Source organism: Sardina pilchardus, chromosome 3, assembly GCF_963854185.1.
Source record: "Sardina pilchardus chromosome 3, fSarPil1.1, whole genome shotgun sequence".
In the NCBI taxonomy this organism is placed as follows: domain Eukaryota; kingdom Metazoa; phylum Chordata; class Actinopteri; order Clupeiformes; family Clupeidae; genus Sardina; species Sardina pilchardus.
Window position 1 is genome coordinate 18,015,285 of NC_084996.1, and position 20,130 is coordinate 18,035,414.

The 20,130-nt window shown below is 49.2% G+C and overlaps 1 protein-coding gene across 2 annotated transcripts in view; it reads left to right on the forward strand.

Annotated features, from left to right (window-relative positions):
* The window catches only part of gpatch8 (G patch domain containing 8), a 29,446-nt gene that overhangs the window by 3,235 nt on the left and 6,081 nt on the right, over window positions 1-20,130 (forward strand). The window contains exons 2-7 of one of the 2 annotated variants that reach the window (XM_062532265.1): window positions 1,121-1,198; window positions 10,513-10,585; window positions 18,041-18,108; window positions 18,308-18,394; window positions 19,357-19,500; window positions 19,705-19,835. In XM_062532265.1, coding sequence (XP_062388249.1) covers window positions 1,121-1,198; window positions 10,513-10,585; window positions 18,041-18,108; window positions 18,308-18,394; window positions 19,357-19,500; window positions 19,705-19,835 — 581 coding nt within the window. Of the gene's footprint in view, window positions 1-1,120; window positions 1,199-7,422; window positions 10,586-14,959; window positions 15,002-18,040; window positions 18,109-18,307; window positions 18,395-19,356; window positions 19,501-19,704; window positions 19,836-20,130 lie in introns of those variants that run through there. The other variant, XM_062532266.1, reaches the window with a different exon arrangement.

Sequence of the window (20,130 nt, forward strand, 5' to 3'; positions counted from 1 at the left end):
TGATGAGGGCACATTTGTCTGAAGCATGACAAAAACAGTACGTTTTGCTGTTGAGTAGGTGAGGTGACGCGTCTAAATATTTGTTGGATCATTTGAATAAATATTTTGGTGCAACTGTTGGACTATTGCATGTCAGTGGTTTGTCCTCAGGGCTTTGCTCTGCTCTGTTTGGCTGTTTATGAAAGTTGGCTCTCTGTGGGACTGGCTGAACGTCATTCCTCTGGCAGCTGTAATTGGCTGGATCTGGGTGCTGTTGGCGGGGCGGAGTGAGGGCTTTTTACCTGAAACTGGGGTCAGGGTGAGAGCAGGGAGGACTGCAGAGTCCCCTTGGCTGCTTGTGGGATTTGTGCTGATAACTTTGCCAGTTGGCTGTGTGCGTGTGCGTGCGTGCATGTGTGCAAGTGTGTGTGTTTGTGTGTGTGTGTGTGTGTGTGTGGATATGCAAGAGGTGAGCCAGAACTCAGTTGTATATCAGTGTTGGGGGGGGCCCAGCTGCTCACAACGTACTTGTTTTTCTCCTTTTGATTCCAAAGAGATGCAAGTGTGCTTCCAAAGCAGCAGCGTGTCACACAGTCGAGTCGTCTCAGCCTGCCTGGTGACAACGCCACAGCTCTGCCAATGGCCCCTCGGCTCTGAGTGCTGTGCTGTGGCATGGGAGGTCTCCGGTGGAGTGTGTGTGTATTTTCAGACATAAACATCTGAAGTGTGTGAAAGGGCGAGCATGGCCTCCAGAACACCTCCCGGGTGCCTTCCCCAGTGTCTGGGGTGGGAGCTGGAGGGATCAAGGCATCTGCTGTCTCTCTGTACAAGTTCTTAAAGGTTACTGAAGGTCGTGAGGATTCAGTTTCAGAATGTGGGCCACCATTTTGACGGTAGCATTTCCATCTTCTCCACCCTTGAAGAAATACTTGAGAAAGAGAGCACTAGATGGGGGTAGGACAATCATAGTGGACAACAATGTATTTAGGCCAACTCAGGAGGACAGTCAAGACTAATGAATATGAAACAGCTGTATCCCCCTACACACACACACACACACACTTTTCGATGTGCGTATATTGGTGGATAATGATATCTGTTCTGATGTCTCTTGTGTGTGTGTCCATTTGTGTGTTCACAGGGGGGAAATCACTTTGACCATTATGAGGAGGGCCAGCTGGAGTTGGAGCAGGCCTCCCTGGACAAGCCCATAGAATCGGTAAGGCCGCACCTGTAGTGCCGTGTGATTGGACTAGACTGACTGCAGACCATCTATGAGAGTGAATGATTGAGAATTAGATAGAGGAATACCTCCCAGCCCCACCCCAGTCCATTGCCCCCTTTTTTTAAAAAATATGTGATGGTATAAAACATGCCTCCTCCCCACGCCACCCCCCAAGACCTAGATCTTAATCAGTATCTCCCAAGAGTATCATTAGACCCCCCCACCCACTTTTTTTGCATTGCCTCCCTCCCTTATTGCCATGTTTTGCAAGTCCCCCACACTTCCCCATGCACTTACTTAAGATGTAGAAGAGACCATATCTGACCACTGCTTTTTTTGTTTTTGTTTTTTAAATGTTCTTAGCTCTGCCTGTGTGTTTGTGTGTGTTTGTGCGAGTGAGTATGAGTGTTTGTCTTTATAGACAGTAAGTAGATTAAGTCATTAGACTTTTGATTAAAAGTGGACAATTCAAATTTCCAAAGTTGAAACGGCACAGAATCTGTGGAGTGGATCGCACACTGTTGTAACCCTCACACCCTTTCTTTACACCGTCTTAATCGGCGCCTGTCAGGTCAGAAGCACCCCCCCCCCCCCCCACACACACACACACACACACACACACACGCACGCACGAGTCCAGCGTAATTTTCGCCCATCTGCGATAGCCTGCGGACTCTGCTCACGTGTGTCCGTCTCAGCTGCGGGGCTCGGCTCTGCCTGGGCCTCTGCTCTCCAGAGCGTTGACCCCGAAGGGAAGCAGAGCGACCGCCCGCCAGATGCAGCTCAGCTGTGCACATGCTCCAGGAGTGCCAGCGCTCTGTGTGCATCCACAACTGCAGACATCAGGAGATTCCTTTGCTTTTCTTATGTAAAACTGACTGTAGAGGTCAGTGAAATGTGCATTGTAATTTGCATGTACTCATTTGGACAAGACCTTTAAGCTCACAGGAATAAATGCCAGTGACGAGTACTAGAAGTACTAGTTAGTGAGATAGTGTTTGTTCCCTGTTTACTTGGAATCAGACAGATGAAATTAACAGCAAGATCAGCATGCAGACTTGAATAGAGGGAACTAGTCTGCTCAAAGCTACCCACACATTGAGACACATGACCGTTCAAATTCACACTGTTATTTGCATGTTGTGTGGAACATGTGATGAAGCATCACTGATGAGTCTTCTACTACTCGTGTAGGTGTCCTCCACATACAGTAATGCAGGCACAGCTTGGGCTCCCCCCCCCCCCCCCCCCCCCCACACACACACACACAGTTACAATCAGCCCATTGTGAGAGCTTTGTGTTGGACACATCAGCAGCTGCAGCACACAGCTGCACGGATTGCAGTAGAGTAACCCACCAGAGCTGCCCTAGCTCCTGTTGCTATGGCCACCAGCTCATCGGTGGAGGTCAGATGTTCCCTCTAGCCACAAATGAATGCATGCCATTCCCTCTGACTGTGAGCCCTGTTCCTGTGGTCACTCACAACCTCTAACTACAAGCCCGGGTGTATGTCATATGTTGACCAGCCTTTGGTTAGTGCTCTGATTTTGACCATCACCAGTAATAGTGGGATGCATCTTGTCAGTCATTTTCAGAGTTTTGTTGTGATTTTCTTCACTGATGGACGCAAACAGTATTTGGAATTGGGTGCCGTAAATTATCGCACTACTGCGCTGATCAATTCTCATTTCCCCTCACCCCTGTCTGACCACTAACTTGCACGTGTACTAGCCCTCTAGATGGTGGCGTCTCCTGATCACTTGCGGCAGGTAGTGAGAGTGGTCTCTAGCGATCGCAGGCTTTAATGTCTGGCCTGCCCTAAACACTGCGTTAGGGTACATCAGCTCTCTCCTGGCACTCACTCCTCAGTGGGCTTTTGTGGGCTTTACGCTCGATGGCGACGGCCGCGTTCAGGTCTCCACTCTGCCCCTGCCGAGGCTGCACTAGCGCCAAGGTGCAGCGGCGCTGTCGGCCGCTGTCCGGCTCTCGATTGGGCGCAGAGAAAGGCCATTATCCCCTCTCGCGCCGTGCACACGAGAGAGCGCCAAGAGCCCTTCATCCACCAGAATCCCCAACAAACACTCCACTGAAGTGGGCTGCGGAGGGCCTGAGCTCGCCCACGCCCACACGCTCACACTGAAGGGGGGAAAAAGGGCACACATTACTGGTGCACTGTTTGTTTCTCCTCAGAGGATTCATTAGTGAAACTCAGGCTGGTAATATATTTTGTATGGCGCATGTAACAAGGAGAAGACCAGACTAACTCGAGAGCTTGAGAACAAGCCATCGCCATGCCCTGGCCCGTCTCCTGTTGTGGTGAACTGCATGGGGGCAAGGTTAATTATAGCCTGATGTCCACTGGCACCCTGTCACTGTGGGTGGATAAATAAAACTAGGACGAGGCTCATTACCAGATTTAGCCATGTGGGGAACACGCACTCCTTCGAGCCTTTACACTAGCACACACACACACACACACACACACACACACACACACACACACACACACACACACACGCACAAATAAAGGTACTAGTTCATGCTCTCTCTCCTCTCTGCAATCCTCTCATGTCCCTGCGCACACTCGGCCACACGGCCACACGGCCACCCACACAGACATTTGCCCTGCAGTGGACCAGCCTCTCTGGTCAAGGCTGCTGGTTGGACTCCTCGCTCTCAGTGTGTCATCCACTCCACAGACATGGAGGCGGGGCTGGAGAAAGCCTGAGATAAACGATTGGGTGCAGTGTCCATTATTGTGTGTGTGTGTGTGTGTGGGTGTTGGAGAAAGTGTTATACTCTTAAAGTACTTGTGTCTGTGTCTGTCTGTAAGTGTGTGTGTGTGTGTGTGTGTGTGTGTGTGTGTGTGTGTGTTGGGACAGTATGTGCCAGATATTTTCCGTATTGTACACAACTTGGGGTGTTCGACATTTCTCTCCTGCAGCGAATTGGCCCAAATTAGCTAAGCAGCTCTGACCGGTTTGTATCTGCACGCTCTGCTTTCCTTCTACTGTCTTTAGGGGCTCCTCGTAACGCTTCTCTCTCTCTCTCTCTCTCTCTCTCTCTCTCTCTCTCTCTCTCTCTCTCTCTCTCTCTCTCTCTCTCTCTCTCTCTCTCTCTCTCTCTCTCTCTCTCTCTCTCTCTCTCCCCTGTCACCCTCTACCTCTGCCCCCCCCTTTCTGTTTTCTGTCTTCCATCTATTTCTATCTCTCTCTCTCTCTCTCTCTCTCTCTCTCTCTCTCTCTCTCTCTCTATCTGTCTCTCTCTCTCTCTCTCTCTCTCTCTCTCCAACACAGTGATTCGGTGTACAGTACCCTCTGTCATTATGTGCTGGCATGGTGCTTGTGCAACTGGGACTGCATTTTTCGCTGACAAGGCACGTAGATAATATCGCAGGCAGCTTCTCTCTGTCTCTCCCTTTCTCTCTTTCTCTCCCTCCCCCCTCTCTCTTTCTCTCTCCCTCTCTCTCTCTTTTTCTCTCACTGAGGCTTATCCTTCGCTCCCTCCCTCCCCCACAACAATGGCAACAACAATGGCCTCTGCTAGCATTAGCGGCTGCCCTCCACACAACCCAAAAAAAAAAATCCAGCTGGACGTGGTGGAGTGGACGCTTGCCAGCCAGCGCCCTCCTGCAGAGAACCTCGGGCCAAGTTAGGTGAAGGTGCCCTTCCTGTTGACCCCCGGAGGTCGCGTTAAAGACGTGAGTCACGAAGCCTCTCTGCAGTGCTATGAATCATCATCATCATCAGCGGCGGCGGCAGAGCGAGACAGGGAGGCCGGAGAGATAGAGACGGACAGGATGCAGCAGCAGGAGCAGCAGGAGGCTGGCTCTGGGCACAGTTCTCTGTGTTCACATAAAGCGTTTATTAGTGCACTAATGTGGCGGCATTCACGCACGCTCAGCAACGCCCACAACTGAGTATCTCAGCTTGTGAATAGCCCTGCAAGATTAGAGATAGTGTCGAGTCAAGTCAGGTTTATATTTATATATATATAGCACATTTCATACACAGAGGTCATTCAATGTGCTTTACATAAACAAAAACCAAACAGTAAACAATGTCTTTAGCTGCATTGATAGAAATAAAAAAATTAACAGAATGACAGAGTAAGCGCACTTTATTTTGAAACCGCCATTAGGTACTAATTATTTAGGTCTACTGTTTTGAGCACTTTCCTCGGTCATGCGTTAGCGCTATACTGAAAGACTGAGTTAATTCATCTGCTACCTCCTAGATGCAGCAATGTTCCTCTTAAGCAAACAGCCGCTGCACAGAGGCTCATTCATTCATTCATTCAGCCGATGGTTATCAGAACACGCGAGGCTGGCCAGCGCTCGAGTGGCCAGAGGCCGTACAGTAATTTCCCGCATATAAGCCGCAGGACAGTGTTTTATGGAAGTTAAAAGAAACAAGACCATATTAACACCATATTACCTGCCCCCCCTGTATTAACCTCATAGCTGAAGAAATTTTGCTAAATCAATGTATATGCCGCGGCTAATAGTCGGGAAATGACGGTGGTTCGTCACCCGAGGAGTTCTGCAGGGCGTCCACTCCGATTCTGACCCAGGAGGAGGTGCGTACGCCGTACGGCAACACCTCTGCTCCGTGCCGCCGGTGGGGAGGGAGAGCAAGGACAGGTGCCCCAGCCAATGGCTGACTGAAGTCTCTCTCATGCTCCTGCACTATTGTCTATGGAGAGGGGTGGAAGGCCTGAGCCCTGCACACAGAGCACACTCCACACAGCTGTCCATTTTTGATTCTTCACACACACACGCACACACACGCACACACACACACACACACTGCATGCATTGCATATTGATATATGCATGCAGTTGTCCAGGGATGATTTGACCCCCGGCTTCAAAGGCTTATCAGTAGTGTATTTTCAGTGCCCACACTCACACTGACGTGTGTGTGATTGAGATGGCTCCCGGTGACAGCTGTGTGGGAGTGTGTGTGTGTGTATGTGTCTTATGGGCATTGTGTGTGTGTGTGTGTGTCTGGCGTTCTTGCCTCTGCCCCCCTCCTCCTGCCTCTCATTGTGTGTGACTGGTAGGCAGCTAGAGGTCTGTGGCTCTTCATTTGGGACCTAGTGTTCGTTTTTATTTCTCTTTCTTTGGTTCTGACCTACTCCCTTTCTGTTACTTTATAAATGAGTTCTTTACTCTCCTCCTCCTTCTCTCCTCTCTATCTGGTTCTCTAACATTGGTTATTTGCTTTGCATGCCTTAACTAGGTAGCACTCAGTTTCTCTCTCACACCCCATAACCACGCCTTGCCACAAAGACAAAGAGATGAGAGATGTGCACAGGGCAGCTCTCTCTCAATCACACACACACACGCACACACACACACACACACACACACACACACACACACACACACACACAGGCAGCAGAAAGAGAGCGGCATGAGGTTTTCAGGGGCTGAGAGCTGATTGGTGCTCTTTGATCAGCAGCAGTAAGTGAAGTTGATCATCATCATCAGCTCCAATCCAGCAGCCACACATGTGTAGTGTAGCCACCTGCACTCATCCCAGTACCCATACGGTACCTATCCAGTATCCACTGCCCATTACCCCACACACACACACACACACACACACACACACACACACACACATACACCCACCTCAGACTGCCCTGGACAGTAAATCTCTGTAGACCTCTCCTCCTTGTGGTTTAACATAAATAAGAAAAAATCCTTTTAATCCCCCTTCACATACAAAGACACACACACACACATAAACTCTACCCCCCCCCCCCCCCTCTCTCTTTAGTGGGGGTAGAATTATACACACACCTCTCTCTCGCTCTCTCTCTCTCTCTCTCATCTCACTGTCCCCTGGGAGTTAAGAGTCCCCAACACCTTTTTTTTTCATGTGTTTTTTTTTTTATATATATATTTATGTTTAACCCAAGTTATGTAATGATTGGTAGTCTAGTGAAAGTCACCACGTGAATATGTTGCCATGCTTCTCACACCCATAGCCTGTAGATGTGATGTAACACTCTTGAATGCTGTGTGAGCTGTGGTAGTGTGTAAGACTGCGAGAGTAACGTAGCAAAAAAAAAAAAAAAAGAGCTGGTGTCGGATGTGCACACCAGCAGTGGTGAGCGTTTCTGGGCCCTTTTTTCTTGTGTTGTGTGACGTCTGACTGTTCTTTTGACAGGCCAGGTTTTATAAAGCCAGGTTCGTATGGACATGTTTACCCCCCCCCTCCACCTGCACTGCTGTTGGACTCCTCAGCAATGTCGCTTTTTTTTCCATCTGTCTCTCTCTTCTCTTCTCTTCTCGCTCTCTCTCACTCGTTTTTTTTGTTTTGATCTTCCTCTAAGTGCACCCATCTTTTCCATCCCTTCACTCATGTGCATGCCACCTGTCCGTCACCTCCGCAGACCCGCCTCCCCCTCCTCCACAGCGGCCCATCTCTGCCCAGAACACCTGGAATCTCGATCAGCAAGTCCGCCTCAAATCCCCAGGCATGCTGTTGTGATTGGCTGCCCTAAATTCCAGTTGCCCCTCCCCCCCTCAAGTATTTTTATCCCCCCCCCCCCCTCTCCCTCCGTGCTGCCGGGGGAAACACGTGCGTGTGGAGAGCAGAGGACGCTGCAACCTCGGCCAGCTCGCAGCTCTGCAGAGGAGAGAGGAGAGGAGAGGAGAGGCTGGGCTCGATTGTGTCCACTGCTGCAGTGCTGCTGCAGTGCAGGCCGGCTGGCTAGGCGGGGTTTAACCAGTCAGTGTGCAGCATCCACCGTTTAAAGAGACCTCCGATGGATTGTCGGCAAGGCTAGCTCGTGTGTCTGTTCAGAACAAAAGGAAGGCTAGGACGTGTAGTTGCGTGTGTGTATTTGTTTGTTTTGCGTGTTTGTTTGTTTATTTATTTGCGCTGGCACAAGGCCACAAATGATGGCATTGCTGCACCGTGCTGTATTTTTGGGACTGCGCAGATTCAGATTCAGAGGCGCACTGAAGCAGCAGAGAAGGTGCAGTCATCAGTTCTGTTCTGCGCCCCAGAGCTAGAGCAAGACACATGCGCGCACACACACACACACACACACGGACACACACACACGCACACGGACACACGGACACACTGAAGAAGCAAGCAGGGAAACGAGCACTTCCCCCTCGGGGGTTCACAGGAGAGATAAGGATGCTTTATACGGAAACCATCTGGAAGAAACATTCCCATAAGAGTCAGTCTCTCTCTCTCTCTCTCTCTCTTTCTCTCTCTCTCTCTCGCCCTCTCTCTCTCTCTGGTTCTCTACCTCTATTTCTGTCTCTCCAACTCCTGTATTAAGTAGACCCCTTTTTTGTAGCGTAATTAGCTTAGCATAACGCACCAGTCGGTACAGCACTAGCCTGCAGCAGTCTGAATCACATGTCTCTGACACGGTCTAAAAAACGGGGATGGCTTTGAAGGTGGCAACTCACTATTGGACCCTTTTAAAAAAAAAAAAAAAAAAAAAAAAACACAACCTCTTCGGCCATTTGAGGGCAAATGCATTGCGTGCACAGTCACCAGGTGTGTCCACAACAGGGCGGAGATGGCGCCGCGGGGGGTGCGGCGGGCTCCTATTCGGGTGACCGAACCACCTTCAGGCACTAACACCACTTCCTGTCGCCCCTGTCTCCCGAGCCATTCAGCCAATGCCTTGCCTGCGTTGCCCCTCCTCCACCCTTCCTCGTTCAGTCCATGCCATGGCACTCAACGAGTTCCTCTTCTTGTCTGGTTAGATGACCCTTGACCCCTTGTGCATCACGGCTGTGTGCTCATCTCTCTGTCGGTCATCCAGCGAGCTGAATGGCTCTCACCACTTTTCCTGTGCTCATGGGTCGACTAACACCAAACCGCCCTCGTCCCCCTCCAACCCCCTTTGTTGATGATTAACACCAGATGCATGCTGGGTAGTTTTGAGTTTTGAGTCTTCTCCCTCTCTTTTGTTTTTGTTGACTTCCTTCACCTCTCCGTGTGGACCTGCGTTGGTTTTTGCTGTTATTTTTTGTTGTGGTTAGCTGTAAATGAGCTTGGAGTCCTGAGAGCCTTTTTTTCTGTGTTGTGCTGAATGATGATGATGATGATGGTGATGATGATGATGGTGATGATGGTAATGAGGATGATTGATGTGTGCTCTGGTGGGAAAGCTTTTTTCCTTTTTTTTGTTTCTCGCTTTTCATCTCTCTTTTTTGTTCCATGTCTCTGTCTGCGCCGACTTATTACCGGACATCTGAGTATCAAACATGCTCTCCCTCCCTCCCTCCCTCTCTCCCCTACCTCCACCTCTCTTCTTTTGCACACACACAGGGCCTTGGTGTGGTAGCCCAAGGCCTTTCTCACCCCCCCCCCCACCCCCACCCTTCTCTCCCTCTCTCACATATCTTTTCTGTCTCTCTCCCTCCATCTCTCACTCTTTCATGTCATTGTGACCACATGATGTGACCACTTCTGTTGTCGTTGTTGTTGTGCTCATAGTCTTCAGTCCCCCTCCCCCTCCTCTCTCTCTCTGTGTCTGTCACATTGATTTGCCTCTCGTTTGTTGTCTGTCTGGCTAATGCACCTGTGTTGTTGTTCCTTCTCTCTGATTCTGTGTGTTGTTGTGTGTGTTTCCGTCTGTGTGGTGCTTCATATATGTATGCGTCCTGCTATACGTATATAAGCTCCTGTGTCGAGGGGGCGGCAGAGGGCTCCAGTCTTAGACGCACCCCAAAGACACTCTCTCTCTGTCTCTCTGTTTCTCCCCCCCCCCCCCTCCACTAATAGAAGCGAGGCTAGGATGGATGCATTACACAGATTTAACTGATAGAAAGACGGATAGAGGTGTATGCACCTAGACAGACTAGTCGCCTCTCTTCCTGTTGTTCAACCTCTCTTCCTCTACCTCCTCCTCCTCTTCCTCCTCCTCCAGCTTTGTGCCTCCACGTCTGTGTGTGTGTGTGTCTCTCTCTCTCTCTCTCTTTCTCTCTCTCTCACACCTGCTCCTCTTCCTCTGATGAAGGGTAACAATCACTCAGGAGTGTAGGTGTGGAGGAGCAGGAGGAGGAGGAGGAGGAGGAGGATGATTATGGTCTTGGTGATGTATAGGATAATATTAGCTGTGTTGCTTTGTGTGTGTGTGTGTGTGTGTGAGAGAGTGTGTGTGTGTGAGTGAGAGAGAGCGAGAGAAAGACTGTGTGTGTATGTATTTGTGTGTGTATGTGTGTGAGAGATTGTGAGTGTGAACATATCTGTGTGTGCAGGGAAAGCTTCTCTTATTAGTGGAATATTTCTGGTCTCTCTCCCCTGTGTCCCCCTGGCAGGATAACATCGGTCACCGGCTCCTGCAGAAACATGGCTGGAAGCTGGGACAGGGCCTGGGCAAGACCTTACAGGGTGAGGCCCACTTCTCCCCTCCTCTTTCTTCTCCTCTCATCTCTTCTCCTCTTCTCTCCTTGGTCTTCTCTTCACTGCTTCTGGTTGCTCTCCGAATGTTTATAAATCTTCCTGTCTCAACCCCCCCAGCCCCCCCCCCCCCCCCCCCCTCTCTCTGTCTCTGTTTTTGCTCTTTATCTCTCTCCTCTTGTTATCTTCTTTTTAAAGTCCGCTCTGAAAGACAAATGATGCAGAAATGAGGGTCATGCATTTGAAAGTCAGTGAATGTCCTTGTGAGTGGGTCTGCGAGGAGGGTCTGTGCTCTGATGATGGGTGGGAGACTAGGACGGGGGAAGGGAAGAGGGTAGCAAGTAGGGCAGGGCAGGAGAGGAGAAGAGAAGAGTGAGCGCCTCAAATAAACAGCGTGTTATCTGCGACGGTATCCTGACCCACCATGCACTTGGCTTGGAGCAAATCATAGCAAAACTAGAGCAGGGAATTGACACATTAAAAAAAAAAAACTGATTTTCTGTGACACATTTAAACGGGGTTTTTGATTTAAGAATGTCCTGCGAACTCTCAAGTTTATTTACATACACACACACACACACACGCACGCAAACACACACTGTTGTTCATAGCCAACAAAACATCTCTGTAGAAGGCAACCCCTCCCGCTGGTGCTGGGTTGATTTGTATGAGGACAGAGTCATACACATTCCATCACACACACACACAAACAAACACACACACAGAGCTCTCCAGGGAAACACTCTGCTTATTGTGCACAGGGTGACAAAACAGTGCATTCACACTAGTGGGATGGGTGCCTGAGAAGCCGTCTGGGGAGGTCTGTCTGGACCAGTTAAGCAAAATACAGCAGTCACACAGACTACTGCATGCTTGGCAATTTTGTTAAATAATCTCACATGATCTACTCTACTTAAAACTTCTGTGGAAAAAACGAATATGGAAATATCAGAGATATTCACCCACTTTGTGGAAACTCTAAAGAGTTGCATCATTCTGTGGAGATACGTAAGGCCTCACACCATTTGGTCCCCACCCAGAGTCTCAAACCCACCCCTCCCAACAGCAAGAACAGCACCAGTGTGTGTGTGTGTGTGTGGTGTGTGTGTGTGGTGTGTGTGTGTGTGTGTGTGTGTGTGTGTGTGTGTGTGTGTTTCGGTGTGCGGTTGCGTGGCGGTCCGCAGTGATGTGATGTCTTGGGAGCTGATGTCATTTTTGGCCGGCGGAGCGGTATTGAGGAATTGATTGTGGGGTTGCGGGGTCAGCTGATCTCCTGTTGTTCTAGCCGGACTCCCACACTGATACGGACGCGCAGAGCGCGGTTGTTTTTCCAACCGTGTTTGCTCAGCAGGCTGCATCTGCACCGCATTAGAGCAGTTACACACACTAATGGAAAACACTTAAGCACCCCTCTCTCTCTCTCTCTCTCTCTCACACACACACACACACACACACACACACACACACACACACACACACACACACACACACACACACACACATACACGCGCGCGCTCGCTCATCTATCTTCCTCTTTCTCTTCAAACCACATCACTTTCACTCTTACCTCAGAGGACTAGGTAGAGGACTGTAATTTGTGGTGCAGTGTGTGTATTTGTGCGTCGGTCATCAATACCAAATAGGGCTAGTCTCTACACACACACTCCATCAGATAAGGAAAGGAAATGGATTAGTTTCACTTCAAATGGAGGGAAAGGACAGGAATGTTTGAGTGGTGGGGGGGGGGGGGGGGGGGTTTTGGAGAGGGACAGGGAGAGGCAGAGGCAGCGAGCAAAACAGGGAGGGAGGACATTATTGAAGAACAGTTCAGGCAGGACGAGTGGAAAATCTGATTGCCTCTCCTCTGCCTAAGTCTTTCTGGCGTCATCTCTTCAGCTCTGCACAGCTGTGTGTGTGAGTGAGAGAGAGAGAGAGACCGTGACCGTGTGTGTGTGTGTGTGTGTGTGTGTGTGTGTGTGTGTAGCAGCTAAGAGGAAACACATGATGACAATGACTTAATGGATCACCTTGGGACTGTAATTTTGCCTTTTACCCTAACCTGAAATTCTTCCCCCCCTGTTGTCCAGGAGACAGGCTGAGTTTGCATGTTAATAGACGTACTGCTGTATGTTTTCGCCCCCCGAGTTTGACTTTCTGTTGAATTGACTCTGTTTTCATTCTTCTTTTTGTTTCTGTTGTGTTTTTTATCATTTGTTTTTTTAGGTAAGGTTTGTAGGACCACCCCCTATGTGGTGTGTGTATGTGGCGTGTGTGTGTGTGTGTGCGTGCGCGTGTGTGTGTGCGTGCGTGTGCGTGTGTGTGTGCGTGTATGTGTGAACGGGAATAGGCTAACCCTTCTTTATAATGTAGCCTAACGTCTTCTCTTAGCTCTTTTCCTCTGTAAGCTTGATATCACTAAACCAATCTGCTGAATAATGCCAGCAATCTGATTTGACGTGCCAAACTAAATGAGAGCAGTTAGAGAAGCGGCAATGACTGATTGATTGATGATGAGGAATTTCTCTTGATTGGGAAGATGACGCATCATCATAGAACTCTTTAGTGAATTTTCCCCTTGATTAGTGGCTGCCATGGGGGAGGGGGATATGTGTATTTATTTTTTCCCGATTGGCTGTGAACTTGAGCGAGAGCTTTTCTGATTGGCTATGGTTATGACTCCGCCTCCTGTGAATGACTTGCAGAATGAGCCTGTATCTCCGCCCACTCCTTTCCCTTCGCCTTCGTTTTTTTTTTTTCTTATTATCTGTCTTGTACCCTGCTCCTGTTTGTGACGTGACCTGTATCAGTGTGGTTGTGTCGTGGGTGTGGTGTGTGTGTGTGTGTCTGTCTGTGTGGGTGTGTCTGTGTGCGTATGTGTGTGTGTGTGTTGGTCACTGCTGAGGGTGTGGGGCCAAAGTGCTTTGCCTTGCAGGAGAACCTCACACCAGCCGGTGCCTCGTCCCCCACTCCCCACCGAGACATGAGCAGAACAGCTGAAGCCCCACCCTCCCTGTCCCCTCTCGCCTCCCACAGCCCCCACCCCCCTCACAAGGAGTTTTAAGCAGCACGCAGGTGGAGGAGAGCACCAAACTGGAGCATCACCCATAGAACCCATAGAACCCATAGAGCCCACAGGGGTGTGGTTCTGTGGACGGACAACAGTGGTCTATATTTTGAGCAGAACACGCCAAAGCACACCCACCGTTCCTGACTGAATTGAAAGAAAGCCGCACAGATTCACCAGCAAAACAAAACACTAATCTGCGTTTGTGTGCAAGACGATGCTTCAACAGAGCAGACTACATTAGAGTGCAACTAGTTCAGTGTTTTAAATCTAGTTTAGGCCACACGAGACTGTAGTGCATCCAGGAATCGGGTCGCTACAGACATGACAACACTGCTGAGTACATCTAGGTAGTATACTAGTATACTCAATTCATTGGTCAATTCACACTCGTTGTTATGCTATATAACAATGCAGAGTATACCACACTAGATTCACTATACTACACTATGCTACAGTGGTGTAGTCTATAACAGGCTAGTGTAAGCCATACTTGACTCAACCAAATCCCACCCCATCCAAGATGACGGAGCATCTATACCAGTGCAGGCCATATTCGACTATACTAGTGCAGACCTCGTTCAGGCCAATGCACTTGGAACACAAAGACCGCTGTGGCCCATGTTCCTGTTAGGCAGGTAATTGGTCAGTGCCTCCCCACGGTGCCTCTTAAAACTCGCGTCTCAGCCGAACGCACCCCTCACCTCAGGAGCTCCCTTGGAGGAGGATCGTGCTCTGAGTTGAGTGTCTCCCCTCCTGAGAATGTGTCCCCAGCAGGTAGCATGGTAAGCCGAGAGGTGACGGTGGCGGTGGGTGGACGGGTGTCTGGATAGCGGGCTAGCGGGCTAACGGGCACATCGTGTTCTCTTCCCGAAGGAGAAGAACACGGCCTACAGTACGTAGAGGGCGGAACAGGTGAGGAGAAGGGTGACTGCTCTGATCCAATTCATAGACACAATTTGGGCCTCCACCAGCAATCCTTGATGCTTGATCCGTCTCTTGAAACGGTAAAATCGGATGTCCAGTCTAAGCCTCGTTTCAGCAGAGGATACTATATTACTACGTTCAAAAGAAACAACGTTCAAATCAGTGTCAACCTCGGCAAACACTCCCCAGCAGACTCCGGCGCAGCCGTAGCAGGTGAACGAGTGAGAGAGGCAAACGGACTGGTGTGGGGGCACTCCTGAAGGCACCCTGCCCCGAAACTTGACCCCCCTCCTATAACCCCTTCACCTTTGACCCCTGATCCCTCTGTATGCCTCAATCTTCCTGCTTAACCAATTGGTGTTTCTTTTTTGCAGCATTATGATCCTGGCCATGTTGTGCTGATGGTAAACTTAGTGGTAAATGTTCTTTTTCCCCCTGATTGATTCTTTTCATTGTTTACTTTTTGTTTATTTTGATTTGATATTTATTTTATTTTGTTACATCCCCCCCCACCCCCCCCATTTTTGTTTTTTCTTTTTTGGTTTATAATTCCTGTCATCAGAGCACCAGTGTTTTTGAATAGGCTTTCAACTCTCTTCCTCTCCTTTCCCCTTCGCTCTCATTCTCTCTATCCCTCTCTCTCTCTCTCTCTCTATCCCTCTCTCTCTCTCTCGTACTGGAGTTAGCCTTCATCCTGCTGCCTGTGTATCTGTGGTCATGTCTCCTTTCCTAGAGCATCCCCATGACGTTTGATTTCAGTTTTTTATGTATGTGTGTGTGTGTGTTTGTTAGGGGGTTTGGAGGGAGGGATCTCAGATTCACTTCCCTTTTTTGTTTCCGCGTGCACTTTGGTCATCAGAGAGTGTCGTCCCCCCGCCTGCCCGCCCACTCGCCCAGCAGAGGAGCCTGAGTCTGTGCCCAGGCGTCTCTGTGTGTGCGCGTGTGTGTGTGTGTGAGAAGTCCCAGGGGCTGTGTCGGGGATGGCTTAGGACTGACAGATGACGCACAAGTACCCCACAGCACTGCTCGAGCACCAGAGCACCACAACATGCACACACACACACACACACACACACAAATGTACAGACTGAAAGCAAAAATGAAATGGCAAGCATGCTCCAAATGTGCTCTTGTGTTATTTCACACAACCAGCCCACATGACTCACTCATATTCTCCCAATCTGATTGTCTTCACTTCTCATTTTCACTCTCTTACTCCACTTGCGTTCTCTCCCACTCGTTTTTCACACTCACACACGCACGCGCACACACACACACACACACACACACACACACACACACACACACACACACACCACACACACACACACACACTCCTCCTCCTCCTCTGGTGCCCTGGAGCTAGACAGTTCTGTGGAGATGTGAGGGCTGTGATTATTCCATTGGGCTGAGCTACTGATATGAGATGAAGCCAGGCTTCTGCATAAGGGGTTCACACAGTCTAAAGTCATGGCCTGACCAGGGGGAGAGAGTGAATGTAGTTCATCAGGTAATTTCATCATCCATAGTCGTGTGTGTGTGTGTGTGTGTGTGTGTGTGTGTGTGTGTGTGTGTGTGTGTGTGTGTGTGTGTGTGTGTGTGTGTGTGTGTGTGTGTGTGTGTGTGTGTGTGTGTGTGTGTGTGTGTGTGTGTGTGTGTGTGTGTGTGTGTGTGTGTGTGTGTGTGTGTGTGTGTGTGTGTGTGTGTGTGTGTGTGTGTGTGTGTGTGTGTGTGTGTGTGTGTGTGTGTGTGTGTGTGTGTCAAGTCAGTGGCCCCTCTCCTCACTCCTGTGATGTGAGTGTGAGATTCAACATGTGTTTGCGTGTGTGTGTGGGGCGGCTGGCCATGGGTAACTGTCAGCTTGTCATAGTCTACATCACAGGTTAAAGAGAAAGGCAAGTTGAGATGGATGGTAGTATAAAGGGGTAGAACTCAGCCCAACTGTAGTGTACACGCTGTGCTAAGAGGCACGGCTGTGGCGCGAGCCCAAGGGGATAACGGCCCAGGGGACGACTCTGCCAGCGGGACAAAAAAAGGAAAGGGAAAAACTGAAACCAAACTAAAGGATTGAACCGAGTCGTGATTGGCTGTATTCATGGCGGCAGTTTCTGCAGCAGCAGCTCAGTATGACTTTGTTGTTTTTGTTTTGTTTTCCTCTCTTTGTTTTTGTGCCTCTTACCCCCACAAATACCCTGTGCGTGTGTGTGTGTTTTTGTGTGTGTGTGTGTGTGTGTGTGTGTGTGTGTGTCTGGCTTGAACGAGCGTGTGTGTGTGTGTGTGTGTGTGTGTGTGTGTGTGTGTGTGTGTGTTCTGCTCTTTTAGCACAGGTAAGTAACTCCCACCCCTGCACTTGTCACCATGGCAACCTCTGACCTGTGACAGTCACTGCTGCTGCTGTAGCTCAGTGCTTGTGTCCTCTCACTCTGTATTTTTTTTCTTCTCTCTTTCTCTCTCTCTCTTTCTTTCTTTCTGTGCTTCATTTGGCTGGTTATGAGTGGATTAAGCAATTATGTGTCAATCTCCAACCGTAGTGTTTTCTTTTGATTGTCTTTTCTTTTTTCTTTTTTTGGTTTCATTTGATTTCTCTATTACGTTTTTTTTTTGTTGTTGTTTTTGATTATTTTTTTTCGTTTGTTTGTTTGTTCTCTGAATTAATTTTCCTCTGGCCCAGTCCTTTTCACAGCTTGCATAGTGTTGTCATGGTAACACGAGTGTGTGAAGAGAGTGTAGGTAAGCAGACAAACTGATGGAGAGATGGGAGGCAGGTCTGCTGAAGTGGTGATATGCCACTCAACTGTGATCCGTGAGAGTGGCAGGAGAGGGAGATGAACAGCAAGCGAGTGGGAGGGAGGGAGAGAAATGGATACAGAGGAACGAGCTGGACACAATTCTGCCAGTTTAATGTTCACTACAGACTGACCTGCCTTCCAAATACTCCCATGCAAATCACCAGTTACCATATAAATGGATCTATTAGATGAAGATTAAAAAATTGGAAATTGGAACACACACAAATCTAGTCCTTAGTGGAAAACATGCACCATCTCTCACGGCAGCAGAAGCTCTTGAGTGTTGAAAATCTGGCACCTCAAGAGCATCAAATTTTTTAGTCCATAAAGAGTTCCCATCTGGCCCGCATACCCAAACGAGGAGCCAGGCTGCGTGGTAGGACACCCTGGCGGAAAAGCAAGCAAGCAAGCCGTGAGAATGGCTGGGCGTTTGGTTCACTGTAGCTTTCTGGTCTCTTGCACTTGAAGGCAGTCTCTCTAACCCAGCACCCTGTGCCCTGCGCAGGCTGTCACCCCCACCCCTCGCCCCCCTGTGCGCTGCGCCCCTGTGCGCACCCCCCCCCCTCCCCCTCCCCCCCCCCCCCCTGTGCGCTCCTGCTCCTGCCAGAAATGCTAACGCTCGTCTCTCTCTGTGCCCCCCTCCTCCTCCCAACAATAAACAAACAGGCCGGACGGACCCTGTGCCCATCACCCTCAAATATGACGTCATGGGGATGGGACGCATGGAGATGGAGGTGAGTGCGCTGCTGATTAATAAATAAATTATAATGTGTTTGTTTGGGTTGAGCTAATGGCATCACTGTTTGTTACTGCAGTGCTTTGTGTACATAATACAGTATGCACACACCTTTGTATTGTTTATGCTACTGTGTGTGTGTGTGTGTGTGTCTTACCTGTGTGTGTGTGTGTGTGTGTGTGTGTGTGTGCGCACAGTTGGACTATGCGGAGGATGCCACAGAAAAGCGTAGAGTGCTGGAAATCGAGAAAGAGGACACAGAGGAGCTGCGGCAGAAGTACAAGGTCAGTTTGGTCCAGCCATGACTCAGCGCTTTCATCTCTCCCTCCCTCCCTCCCTCTCCCTCCCTCTTATTTATTTCTCTCTGTTTCTTTCTTTCCCTCTCTCTGTGTATTTCTCTCTCTCTCTTCTCTATTTTCTCTCTCTCTCTTCTCTCTCTTTCTCGCTTTCTCTCGCTCTCTCTCTCTCCCTCCCTCCCTCCTTCTCCCTCTTATTTATTTCTCTCTGTCTCTTTCTTTCCCTCTCTGTGTATTTCTCTCTCTCTTTCATTCTCTCTCTCTTCTCTCTTTCTCTCTCTCTCTCTCTCCCTCCCCCTCCCTCTTCTCCTTCTGCTTTATGGACTAGCAACATGTTTTTAAACTGCAGCACAGCAGCTGAGCAGGCTGATTTGCATCTCTGGTAGTTGTGCCGTTTTTACTAAAGCTCTCTCTAAATGAGTAAGTCCTTGACAAGGATGTGATTAGTTAATTATGAGCTGTCATTATTGGGATGACTGAGTGTTGGCTTTGGTGAACCCAGACAAATCTGGGAGCGAATTTGAAGTTACCTGGCAGATCCTACTATTCACAGCAATTTCCAAGATTACAGAAAACCCACGCACCAATCACAGCTGCGTATTAGGCGTGGGTGGGCTTTATATGATGATAAGCAGATGAGCATGGTTAGCGGCACTATTGAATACATCCAAAGGCTGCACTGATGGCGTCGATATGGACGTGTGTGAAATTGAGTGAACAACTGCATTTAAACCTTTATTTATAAGAAAGATGTGTGAGCTGTAATTCTGTAAAGATTTGGTAAGAATTAAATGTCTCAATTGAAGTTTAATTGTACTGCTGGTAACACCCATTTGGAAATCAGAAGCAATGGAAGGGTCCCCAGACCAATTGTCTTTTGAAAATCGCTTTGGTGTCGGCCTGGCTAACCGGGTGCTGCAACACATCAATCACTGTGTTTGTGTCTCTAGGACTTTGCTGAGAAGGAGAAGGCTATTGCCAAAGCTCTGGAAGACCTGAGGGCTAACTTCTACTGCGAGCTATGTGACAAGCAGTACACAAAACATCAGGAGTTCGACAACCACATCAACTCCTATGACCACGCACACAAACAGGTGAGGAAGGCGCACGTGCAGTGTGCATTGATCGTCAAGGGAATTTAATGGAAAAATGGCTGAATCTCATATCTCATTTTTACTGCCCTGGCTTTTAACATCCTTGTCTTCATTTTCTTTTATTCTCCTCTCCACTTCTCTTTTCCTCGTTCATCTGTTTTTGTCCTCCATCCTGTTCCTGGCTTCACGTGTTCCGTCTTGCAGAGGCTGAAAGAGCTGAAGCAGAGGGAGTTTGCGCGGAATGTGTCGTCTCGCTCCCGGAAAGGGGGCAAGAAGCAGGAGAAGATGCTGCGGAGGCTGCACGAGCTGGCCGAGCAGAGGAAGCAGCAGGACCGGTGCGTGGTGCTGCCACCTAGTGTCCACTTCGGCACACAAACATCACATGTTGGCATACGCACACACACACACTGATGTTCACACTCACTAACCCACAGCTCTTATGAGCACAATGGCCTTTTATGTGCCAGCCAACCTAGGCTTCTACCCCCTATCTCACATGTACGATCAACTCCCCAGTGGAACAAGCTAGTAATGGCATAATCCCAGATTAAATTATGCATATTGATGAGATTGAGCTCAGTGGACTAAATTAAATTGTTATGTCATGGTGCACACATGTAACTGTGTCGG